General features: G+C 41.1%; 1 gene segment (V, D, J or C); it reads right to left on the bottom strand.

The window, feature by feature from the left end:
* Window positions 1-10,988: 10,988 nt before the first annotated feature.
* LOC138986871 (T cell receptor delta variable 1-like) lies at window positions 10,989-11,643 on the bottom strand. The segment is given in 2 exon segments: window positions 10,989-11,302; window positions 11,514-11,643. Coding segments are annotated over 2 exon segments (363 nt in total).
* Window positions 11,644-12,071: the final 428 nt, after the last annotated feature.

Here is a 12,071-nt window from a genome sequence, read left to right as displayed (position 1 = left end):
TAATTCCTTTCACTTTTTAACATTTTTGAGTTCACCATGTGTACTTAGTCACTCAGTCAGTCCAACTCTTTGAGACCCCATGGACTGGAGCCCGCCAGGCTCCTCTGTCCATGAGATTTCCCAGTGTTTCCCAAGAATACTGGAATGGGTTACCATTTCCTCCTCCAGAAGATGTTGCCAACCCTGGGATCAAACCCATGTCTTCTGCATCTCCAATTTGGTTGGCAAATTCTTTACCACTGGGAAGTTGTGGTTAAATACTTATTTTAATTCTATCCTCTTATCAACTACTCTGCTAGTTCCCAGTTAGAAGTTTCTAGTGCAGAAGGAGATATATGTTGAGAAGGAAAGATAAAGACCAAAGTCCATAATCTGTAGGGCCAAAAAGTGTTTGTGGTTAAAACTGTACTGATAAAGATGAGTACAGATGAGCACTGCAGATGCCCTGTGGTGGCCTCACGGTGTGACTGTGGCTGGAGGAGGGGCTGAGCCCCGCGGAGGGTTTGAGTACAGGCTGCAGGTGCTTGGGGAGCACTACGCTGCACAGCACAGAAGTAAGTGCCTGAGTCTGTGGTCTGTGAAGAGGAAACATGCAGTGAGCTGCGGCGTTCTGTAGGTGCTGTCATGGTGTTTAATCTTCCATCCTGCTTTGTCCCTGAAGGAATATAAAAGGTGGATGATGCAGCCCCAGGGTTCTGAAGATTCCACCACACACTGTGAGAAGTGGAGAAATTACACCACAGTGTAGAGCTGGCTCCCTCCTGTAGACTCAGGGCTGGGGGACTCTGCTCCACATCCACCCCTCTCACACCTGATGAGAAAGAGAAACAGTCACAGGTGAGGCTCACTGTAACTCCTACTAAACCCTGAACGTGCCCTCCCCATCCCCATAGATGATGAAGGATAAAAAGTCTGCAGGACTTGTCAACTCTTTCTACTCCCTCCCTCAACAATAGAGCAGCGCCTCATTCCTTCAGATCCCCTGTGGGCAGCCCCAACTCACAGCAAACCTGGGCAAACAGAAGCCCCAGCACAGTGCCTGCTAGCCTCTTCATGATGCTTCCTCTTCTTGTTGGGACATTTTCACTGCAAGATACTTAACTAAACCCTGAGGGAGTGAGTGTCATAAGTCGTTCCTGCTCCTGCAACCAATCAGCTCACCCAACAAATCCTGCTCAGGTGACACTGACAGGACGCCCCACCCTCCCACCGCAACCAACTCAGAATGTGCTGCCAGGGGTAGAGTGAGAGAAGGAAATAGATCATTATTTTATGACTTAAGGGATACTTTCTGAGAACATTTCAGAGAAGACAGACCCTGATTAGGAATTTGGGAGAATTTTAGGGAAAAGAAAGCAAAAATTAACTGTATAGCCCCATCTTTCTCTCACATGGCATGGATGCAGTAGATTCTTCCTTAATGAAATACTGTTTCCCAGAAGTGCTGAGGATGCAGCTTTTGCTTCTCTTATGCACTTACTTGTGGTTCTGAAGGCTGCTCATGAATCGGCATGATCAGAAGTTGCTTCTATTGGCTGGAACACTTTGCTCTATTAAACAGTATTATTTTTTTAATTAATTTATTTCTAATTGGAGGATAATTGCCAATATTGTGTTGGCTATTGCCATACAATGATGTGATCAGCCAGAAGTATACATCCCCCTCCTTTTGAGTCTTCCCCCATTCCTCTAGAGCTATAATGCAAATAAAACACGGGAAGGAGTAGAGAGCAAATGACCCTTACAGTTCCTTGACCTCAAAGTCATCCCTTGTAGGTCAGAAAAACAGTTACTCCAATCACCAGCCTCATATTTCAAGGACAAATCAGGATTGTGGGCTCAGAGCTCACACTTGTGTCTGCTCCTAGGCTTGTTTCCAGAGAACAGAAACAACTGCTGCTGTTAGAGACTTACAACCAGTGCAGGTATCTGTTGCAGTGTGTTGTTGCCAGGATCTGTTAGCCAATGATCAAGCAGTTCCTTGTCTAGGTCTTCCTGCCCTATTTTAGTAATGTCCCCCAAAGAAGGCGAGACATCCCCAACTCACAGGGTGTGTGCTGCCATCCTCTGTGAAGTTTAAAGTCTGGCTCTGGAAAAGGAACACTGATCATGATGGTGTGCCTATCCAGAACCATTGTTCTTTCTTTTCTTCTTCAAATACATTTTCTAATGTTCCATGAAGCTTGTGGAAAACATTGTTTAATCCCAGAAAACTGTACTGAGCTGTGCATTGTAAAGAGATAAAAATTCCCATCCATGTTCTAGCAAATGTATGTGAGATTTCAAAGTAGGCTGTGATTGCTCTGAGGGACAGGAAATATTAATAACATTGGGACAGAAAACTAAACATCTTCAGCTCGGACATTGGAGCTCAGCATCCTGAAAAGGTCCTTGGAATCATGCATCTGTCTCCATCTAGGCACACATTTCTCAATACATCTGTTCTTGATATAGTAACTGATGACACAGATGGTATTCTCCTCATCTTCCTTGAACAATGGTCCTTAATCCTTATGTCCTCTATGCCCGTGTTTGTAGGTGCTCTGCACCAAAGATGCTGAGACAGAGAGAAAAGACAGAAGGGAAAGCAAACTCTCTGAGGTGGAGAAGGGTGGAGGTGGATGATCCTGGCAGAAAAAGAGGAGTGAAGAGAAAAGAGCGTAAGGAATAGGGAAGGGAAGAGTTAACCAGGGTGGGAAATGGGAAAGCAATCTTTAGGGAGGTACATGGAAAAGATTTAGGCTACCACATGCACTAAACAAAGGATTATAAAATCAAGTTGTCTAAAGATGATGAAAATCTTTTTTTTTTTCACTTTTCTGTGGAACATCAATGGAAAACATAAACTTCTTTCCTTGATAGCCAGAAAAGACCGCTGTTTCCAAATGATGCAGCCCCCTCTACTGACTGAATAAATGAACTGCAGAGCTAAACTCCCACAGGATGTCAACCTTTTGAAATGTTTCTCAGATTGAAAGGTGAATATCCCAAGCAACTCCTACAGCTCAATTCCAGAAAAATAAACGACCCAATCAAAAAATAGTCCAAAGAACTAAATAGACATTTCTCCAAAGAAGACATACAGATGGCTAACAAACACATGAAAAGATGTTCAACATCACTCATTATCAGAGAAATGCAAATCAAAACCACAATGAGGTATCATTTCACGCCAGTCAGAATGGCTGTGATCCAAAAGTCTACAAGCAATAAATGCTGGAGAGGGTGTGGAGAAAAGGGAACCCACTTACACTGTTGGTGGGAATGCAAACTAGTAGAGCCACTGTGGAGAACAGCGTGGAGATTCCTTAAAAAACTGGAAATAGAACTGCCATATGACCCAGCAATCCCACTGCTGGGCATACACACTGAGGAAACCAGAAGTGAAAGAGACACGTGTACCCCAATGTTCATCACAGCACTGTTTATAATAGCCAGGACATGGAAGCAACCTAGATGTCCATCAGCAGATGAATGGATAAGAAAGCTGTGGTACATATACACAATGGAGTATTACTCAGCCATTAAAAAGAATACATTTGAATCAGTTCTAATGAGGTGGATGAAACTGGAACCTATTATACAGAGTGAAGTAAGCCAGAAAGAAAAACACCAATACAGTATACTAACACATATATATGGAATTTAGAAAGATGATAACAATAACCCTGTATATGAGACAGCAAAAGAGACACTGATGCATAGAAGTCTTTTGACTCTGTGGGAGAGGGATAAGGTGGGATGATTTTGGAGAAAGGCACTGAAACATGTATAATATCATATACGAAACAAGTCTCCAGTCCAGGTTCGATGCACGATACTGGATGCTTGGGGCTGGTACACTGGGACGACCCAGAGGGATGGTACAGGGAGGGAGGAGGGAGGAAGGTTCAGGATGGGGAACACATGTATACCTGTGGCAGATTCATGTTGATATATGGCAAAACCAATACAATATTGTAAAGTTAAAAAAAATTAAAAAAAATAAATCATTAAAATATCCTAGGGAAAAAAAAAAAGGTGAATATCCCTGGTATCTCAGTCGGTAAAGAATCTATCTGCAGTGTAGGCAATGGGAATTTGATCTCTGGATCAGGCTAGCTTCCTGAAAAGGAATTGGCTACCCACTCCAGTATTTTCGACGATCCAGTGGATGTTGGCAATTTGATCGCTGGTTCCTCTGCCTTTTCTAAAACCAGCTTGAACATCTGGAAGTTTATGGCTCAGGTATTGCTGAAGCCTGGCTTGGAGAATTTTGAGCATTACTTTACTAACATGTGAGATGAGTGCAATTGTGTGGTAGTTTGAGCATTCTTTGCATTGCTTTTCTTTGGGATTGGAATGAAAACTGACCTTTTCCAGTCCTGTGGCCACTGCTGAGTTTTCCAAATTTGCTGGCATATTGAGTGCAGCACTTTCACAGCATCATCTTTCAGGATTTGAAATAGCTCAACAGGAATTCCATCACCTCCACTAGCTTTGTTCGTAGTAATGCTTTCTAATGCCTACTTGACTTCACATTCCAGGATGTCTGGCTCTAGGTGAGCGTGAGTGATCACACCTTCGTGATTATCCTGGTCGTTAAGACCTTTTTTATACAGTTCTTCTGTGTATTCTTGCCTCCTCTTCTTAATATCTTCTGCTTCTGTTAGGTCCACACATTTCTTTCCTTTGTTGTGCCCATCTTTGCATGAAATGTTCCCTTGGTATCTCTAATTTTCTTGAAGAGATCTCTGCTGCTGCTACTGCTGCTAAGTCGCTTCAGTCATGTCCGACTCTGTGCAACCCCATAGACAGCAGCCCACCAGGCTCCACCGCCCCTGGGATTCTCCAGGCAAGAACACTGGAGTGGGTTGCCATTTCCTTCTCCAATGCATGAAAGTGAAAAGTGAAAGTGAAGTCGCTCAGTCATGTCCGACTCTCAGGGACCCCATGGACTGCAGCCCACCAGGCTCCTCCGTCCATGGGATTTTCCAGGCAAGAGTACTGGAGTGGGGTGCCATTGCCTTCTCTGGAAGAGATCTCTAGTCTTTCCCATTCTGTTGTTTTCCTCTATTTCTTTGCACTGATCACTGAGGAAGGCTTTCTTATCTCTCCTTGCTATTCTTTGAAACTCCGTATTCATTTGGGTATATCTTTCCTTTTCTCCTGTGCCTTTCACCTCTCTTCTTTTCACAGCTATTTGTAAGGCCTCCTTAGACAGCCATGTTGCTTTTTTGCATTTCTTTTTCTTGGAGATGGTCTTGATCCCTGTTTCCTGTACAATGTAACAAACCTCCATCCATAGTTCATCAGGCACTCTATCTAACAGATCTAGTCCCTTAAATCTATTTCTCACTTCCACTGTATAGTCATAAGGGATTTGATTTAGGTCATCAAAATAGCAAGAGAGTTCCAGAAAAACATCTATTTCTGCTTTATTGACTACGCCAGATCCTTTGACTGTGTGAATCACAATAAACTGTGGAAAATTCTTCAAGAGATGGGAATACCAGACCACCTGACCTGCCTCTTGAGAAACCTGTATGCAGCTCAGGAAGCAACAGTTAGAACTGAACATGGACCAACAGACTGGTTCCAAATGGAAAAGGAGTACATCAAGGCTGTATATTGTCACCCTGCTTATTTAACTTATATGCAGAGTACATCATGAGAAACACTGGGCTGGAAGAAGCACAAGCTGGAATCAAGATTTCCAGGAGAAATATCAACAACCTCACATATGCAGATGACACCACTCTTATGGAAGAAAGTAAAGTAAAGAGCCTCTTGATGAAATTGAAAAAGGAGAATGAAAAAGTTGGCTTAAAGTTCAACGTTCAGAAAACTAAGATCATGGCATCTGGTCCCATCACTTCATGGCAAATAAATGGGGAAACAGTGGAAACAGTGTCAGACTTTATTTTTCTGGGCTCCAAAATCACTGCAGATGGTGATTGCAGCCATGAAATTAAAAGACGCTTACTACTTGGAAGAAAAGTTATGACCAGTCTAGACAGCATATTAAAAAGCAGAAATATTACTTTGCCAACAAAGTTCCATCTAGTCAAGGCTATGGTTTTTTCAGTGGTCATGTATGGATGTGAGAGTTGGACTATAAAGAAGGCTGAGCGCCAAAGAATTGATGCTTTTGAACTGTGGTGTTGGAGAAGACTCTTGAGAGTCCCTTGGACTGCAAGGAGATCCAACCAGTCCATTCTAAAGGAGATCAGTCCTGAGTGTTCCTTGGAATAAATGATGTTGAAGCTGAAACTCCAATACTTTGGCCACCTGATGCAAAGAGCTGACTCATTTGAAATGCCCCTGATGCTGGGAAAGATTAAGGGCAGGAGGAGAAGGGGACAACTGAGGATGAGATGGTTGGATGGCATCACCAACTCCATGGACATGGGTTTGGGTGGACTCTGGTGGTTGGTGATGGACAGGGAGGCCTGGCATGCTGCAGTTCATGGAGTTGCAAAGAGCCAGACATGACTGAGCGACTGAACTGTGCTGAACTGAACCCACTCCAGTATCCTGCCTGGGTAAATCCATGCACAGAAGAGTCTGGTGGTCTGCAGTCCATGGTGTCCCCAGAGCTGGACACGACTGAGATACACACATCTTAGTTGTATGACCTCTGTTTTCATCTGTGTTTTCTTAGTTTTAAACCACTCCACAAATTGTTTTCATTGTTTCTGGCCATTTTCTTTGTCACACATCCTCAGTTGTTGGCTTCTTTGTAGTTTTCCTTTTGTCTTTTATCTTCCCATATTTAAAGTTTATTCAATGTTTATAAAGAGAGGTTGGTACACTTAAAGCACTCAAGAGTTATCTGTTTTCTGAATGAATAGATGAGTTGTTATTCATGAACTTAGTGAAAGAAGTTATGCTGAACAACTCTTGAAATTATTCCAAAAGCAATATTTCAATACTATAGAAGTCAAGTTAAACAAAAGACTCCAACAGGATAAATAGAGGGTTATATTTGTGGACAAAATTCAAGAACAGATAACAAACATCACAAGTCTAGGATGGAGGAAAATTAAACTGATGATATGGGAATAAATATTATTCCCATATAAATATTTAACAAATATTCATAAATATTCTTTGGTAGTCTGTTATGTGGTGGATCACACACACACAAGTCAACACCCACTACTATTGAAAATATAGGAACAACTAAAAATGAATTCATTTGAGCTATGTAGGAATATATTATTTTACTATATTAGCAAAAGGTAGAAAAAAACAAACGTTTTTGTTTCTTGGGTTCTTTGACTTTATTTTTTTAGAAGGCTGTACGAAACATTTCAAAGTGGCATTTTAAATAATAACAAAAACTAAAAAAATGGAAACCAAAATATGAAGAATCTAAAAATAAGTTTTTTAGCCTATTGGCTCTTTTCAGAATTCTTAATTTTAGAAGATTATATCTTGACCATATGAGGTAAAGTGATCTTTCTTTGCTTGATGAAAACTGAAATAGTGTACTTTATTTACTTTTAAAAAGTCAAGAGAATTTGATGAAAGGCTAACGTCTCTGCATGATGAATATTCCCAACAATCCAAAAATAAAAGAAAAATTCCCAAATCTAATAAAGGGTATCAATGAAAATATCAAAGTCAATATTACTCCCTACAGGATCACAAACAAGACAGGTACTTCTATTCACTACTTCTATTCACTGTCCTAATGGAGGGCCTCGGATCAAACTAGGGAAGGAAATAAGATATATTAAGTTTGAAAAGGACAAGCAGAACTATTTTAATTTACAGATCATAAGTTTATACATGTAGAAAATACAAAGTACCTCTAAACAAGCTGTTTAAGAGCTAGAACCTGTTAGTACATTGATACAGTCACCAAACACAAAAATCAATTTTATTTCTACTGCTACTGCTAAGTCACTTTAGTCGTGTCTGACTCTGTGCGACCCCATAGACAGCAGCCCACCAGACTCCCCCATCCCTGGGATTCTCCAGGCTAGCAAAAGCATTAGAAAATGCAATTAAAATGTCATTTATCAAATGCTTGGGAACTAATTTAATATAAGGTATGCAAGACCTCTTCTTGATTCCTCTCCAATAACTCTAGAATAGTTTTGATTTGACAGATAAAAATCACATAGGAGATGACAAATGTCCTCACTTCTGAGGTCTGGGGTAACTAACATAAATCATGGCCTGGTACTCAGTGGTAACCAGTCCTTGCCACCTACAGACACTAATGTCAGGAAAGACCATTTCCTAAGGCTGCTCAATGAAATAGTGTTTTCAAAACCCCAAACAAGAGGTTGGTACCATCTGTTTGGCTGTTGAACTAAATCTGTTCTCATATTGACAGGTGTCCTAGCTCTGTTCTGGCTATTTCAGGGCATAATTAATTCCCTGTATCCACATTTTTCTTAACCCAATTAGTCCTAGCTCTGGATTTGATGCTGGGCATTTAGGTCAATTAAAGTAAAAAAGCTATATGAAATAAAAGATAAAATTGTTATAAGTAGCCCTGCTTCCCAGGTGGCTCAGTGGTAGAGAGTCTGCCTGCCAACCAGGTGGACTATTTTTATTTACACATCATATGTTTGTACATGTAGAAAATACCCCTGCATTGGGAAGATCCCCTAGAGAAGGGAGGGGCAACTGACTCCAGTGTTCTTGCCTGGGAAATCCCACGGACAGAGGAGCCTGGCAGGCTACAGTCCATGGGGTCGTGAAGAGTTGGACAGGACAGAGACTAAACAACAGCAACAATGCAAGTCCTCTACAAAAATCTTAACATTAAAAAAAGAAATTAGAGAGGACCTAAATTAATGAAAGAAATTAGAAAGGACATAAATAAAGAGGTTATGGATCTAAAGACTCCATATGTTAAGATGTCAATTGTCCTAAATGAATTTATAAATTCAGCACAATCCCAATCAAATTACCTCAATCTCTTGTAGTAGAAGCTATTCTATAACTTATGTGGAAGTGCAAAGACCTAGAATAAGCCTTGAATAAGACAAAGAAAACATGACTTGCATTTCCAGATTTCAAAGTGTGTATGAAGCCCCAGTAATTAAGATAGAATGGTCTGTTGATATGAGGATAAAATAAAGAAGTCAATAAACAGAATCAAGTCCAAAAAGAGGTCATAATACATGTTCCATCAATTTTTTTTTTCTAAAAAAGCCTATGCAGCTCCACCAGGGAAAGTTGGTCTTTCTAGGATAATAGCTAGAATAATTGGCAATTTTTGTTTTTTGGAAGTAGCATTGTTTTGTAGCTTTCTGTGTATAAGTTCTGTACATGTTTTCTTAGATTTATGCCTAAGGATTTAGGGTCTTTCTTGAGCCATTGTAAATAGTATTATATTTTTAATTTAGGTATCCACATGTTTACTGATAGTATATAAAAATGCATTTTATTTTATGTGTTTACCTTATATATCCTGAGACCTTCTGAACCCACTTAATGGTTATAGGAGTTTTGGAGGGCATATTCTTTGGGATTTTCTACATAGATAGTAAATAGTGGTGATTTGACTGCCTTTCTGGCTGAAAAGATTGTTTATATATTTATTTGCTTTGCTGCACTGGCTACAACATCCAGCACTTGCTGAAGGAGAGTGATTAAAGTGGATATTCTCCCTTTGTTCCCTTCCTTAGGGAAAAGTATAGTCTTTTACCAGTAAACATGCTAAGAACTGTTGAGGAACTTTTCCATTATTCCTGTGTTTCTTAGAGTTTCCACTATGGTTGACTATTGGATTTTGGCAAATGCTTTTTCTACAAATTGCTACTGCTGAACTAGCTCATCTTATTGTTGACTCATAACTCCTCCACTTCCCGTGAGCTGTCCTCCTCATCTTCTTTGTCTTGGGCCAAGTATGTGTGTAGCATGATGGCAAATGACACCCACTTCTCTTCAAGGTCACCCAGTATTGTGAGACTGAAGGAGGTGAGGGACAGACAAGTCTGTGGGTTCCAGTTGTCCTCATAGTTCAAGTGTGACTTTGTCTGTCACGGTTTGTCCACACTTTTGTCCCCATCAGACTTTCCTTTACAAATGTTGCCTTCAGTTCAGTTTTGTTCAGTTCAGTTGCTCAGTTATGTCCGACTCTTTGTGACCCCACGGACTGCAGCACGGAAGGCTTCCCTGTCCATCACCAACTCACAGAGCTTACTCAAACTCAGGTCCATTGAGTCAGTGATGCCATCCAACCATCTCATCCTCTTTCGTCCCCTTCTCCTTCCACCTTCAATCTTTCCCGGTTTCAGGGTCTTTTCCAATGAGTCAGTTCTTCGCCCCATGTGGCCAAAGTATTGGAATTTCAGTTTCAGCATCAGGCCTTCCAATGAATATTCAGGACTGATTTCCTTTAGGATGGACTGGTTGAATCTCCTTGCAGCCCAAGGGACTCTCAAGAGTCTTATCCAACACCACAGTTTAAAAGCATCAATGATACTCTAAGCTGACTTAAAGTGAATTCAGGCTCAACACCAGATACGAAGATAACAGCTTTGTACAGACTCGTCCACCAGCTCTAGCCATTGCCTGAGGTCTAACCCTGAGAACTAATCTCTTATTCTACATCACCCATGGTTCTGCTTTTCTGATTGTGCCCTGACACAAAGTCTAAGAGGAAACGATTAAGGAAATAGTTTTGATGGTGATTCCACACAACTAGACCCAGTTTTGTGATGAAGTAAAACTGCCAGTTTAAAATATAATGGGGCACGTTTTCAAATTTAAACAACTTTACACATGTTCTGTACAGTTGATTTAAAGTCAAAAATTCAAGTGGAGAATATATTAGTAGAAAATTACTCTGGACACCTGTTTCCAAATAACGTAGAAGGTGCCTTTAACTGGAACTAAATCTTCTGATCCAGACCACAACTTAAATAACCACAGGACTATCATTTCTTGTCTGGGGTCTGTGGGTGTGCATTTCAGCTGGGGTCTTGCAGCAGAGGGGCTTTCTCTTACTAAGCTCCGGGGTTTTTGTACAGCTTTTCCTATTACTTCAAGCACTGTGAGTCACTGAGAGCACAGAAGTACTTTGCAGAGTCTTCCAGTTTTAAGGCTGAAATGGTGAGGCTGATGGATTTATCTGCTTTCTTAAAGTTTACAGAGTAGCGGTCTTTCCTTGCATTTGTCACTTCTGAACCCTGACGAATAACGTAAGTCATCTGTCCACTGGGAAGTTGCTTGTACCAGTAAAGGTAGTAATAGCTCCAACTTGTTTCATACCGACAGTTCAGGGTGACTGACTGCCCCACATGGCTGGATACATCTGACTGGTCTTGAGTAACTTTCTGGGCCACACCAGATCCTGTGGGGGAAAAAAAAATCAGAAAACAAAGATGGGGCAATGAATAAAATAGTGTAGGAGTTATTTAGGATCCAAAAGCAAAAAATTGAAATCATAGATGTCTGCTTTTCTCCAGTCCTCCTTTCCTCCCCAAGTCCCTGTGAAGCTCCACGCGCCTGTGTGCAGGCCTTTCACCCTGAACACTCCCACCCATGTTTGGAAGCATCCCTACCAGAGAAGGCGACGGCCAGGAACACCCAGAGCAGACTGGAAAGCGGCATGAGGCATGGATTTCCCTGCACAAATGTGCTTAGTTCTGCCTCAAGCTGAGAGTTCAGTGTCCTTGAGTGCCTTCCAGCACATATACATACTACCCGATACCTGTGTGACTCCCCTCAACAGGAAGTGGGGGCTGTCATGTTCATAGACCACGTGGTCTGTGCATGCATGGGAAAAAGTCTGGCTCACCACAAACCTTTACTTTGTCTGCTTGTCTTTCCCTGGTCATTAAATTAGGCAGATCCTGAAAGAAGGCATGAAAAAAGCAATCAGCATTAAAATTTGAGCAGAGGAGAGCTGAATATTAGACAAGTTGATGGCCATTGATAATTTTTCAGCAAAATAGTTTTGCCATCCTGTTTAAGATATAATTTACTATAGCCTATGAAACTTTCTGTAATCTACTAACAGGTCGTTCATTTAGACTATTCTTACTTTTCTCCATCCAGAAGGTAATGACTCTTTTAAAAAAACTTGCAGATCTTAGGCTTCTTGGCGAATGGAAATTTTA

This window comes from Bos mutus, unplaced genomic scaffold (genome assembly GCF_027580195.1).
Source record: "Bos mutus isolate GX-2022 unplaced genomic scaffold, NWIPB_WYAK_1.1 CTG223, whole genome shotgun sequence".
Taxonomy (NCBI): domain Eukaryota; kingdom Metazoa; phylum Chordata; class Mammalia; order Artiodactyla; family Bovidae; genus Bos; species Bos mutus.
The sequence above is the reverse complement of the archived record's forward strand: the minus strand, read 5'-3'. Positions and strand labels throughout refer to the sequence as shown.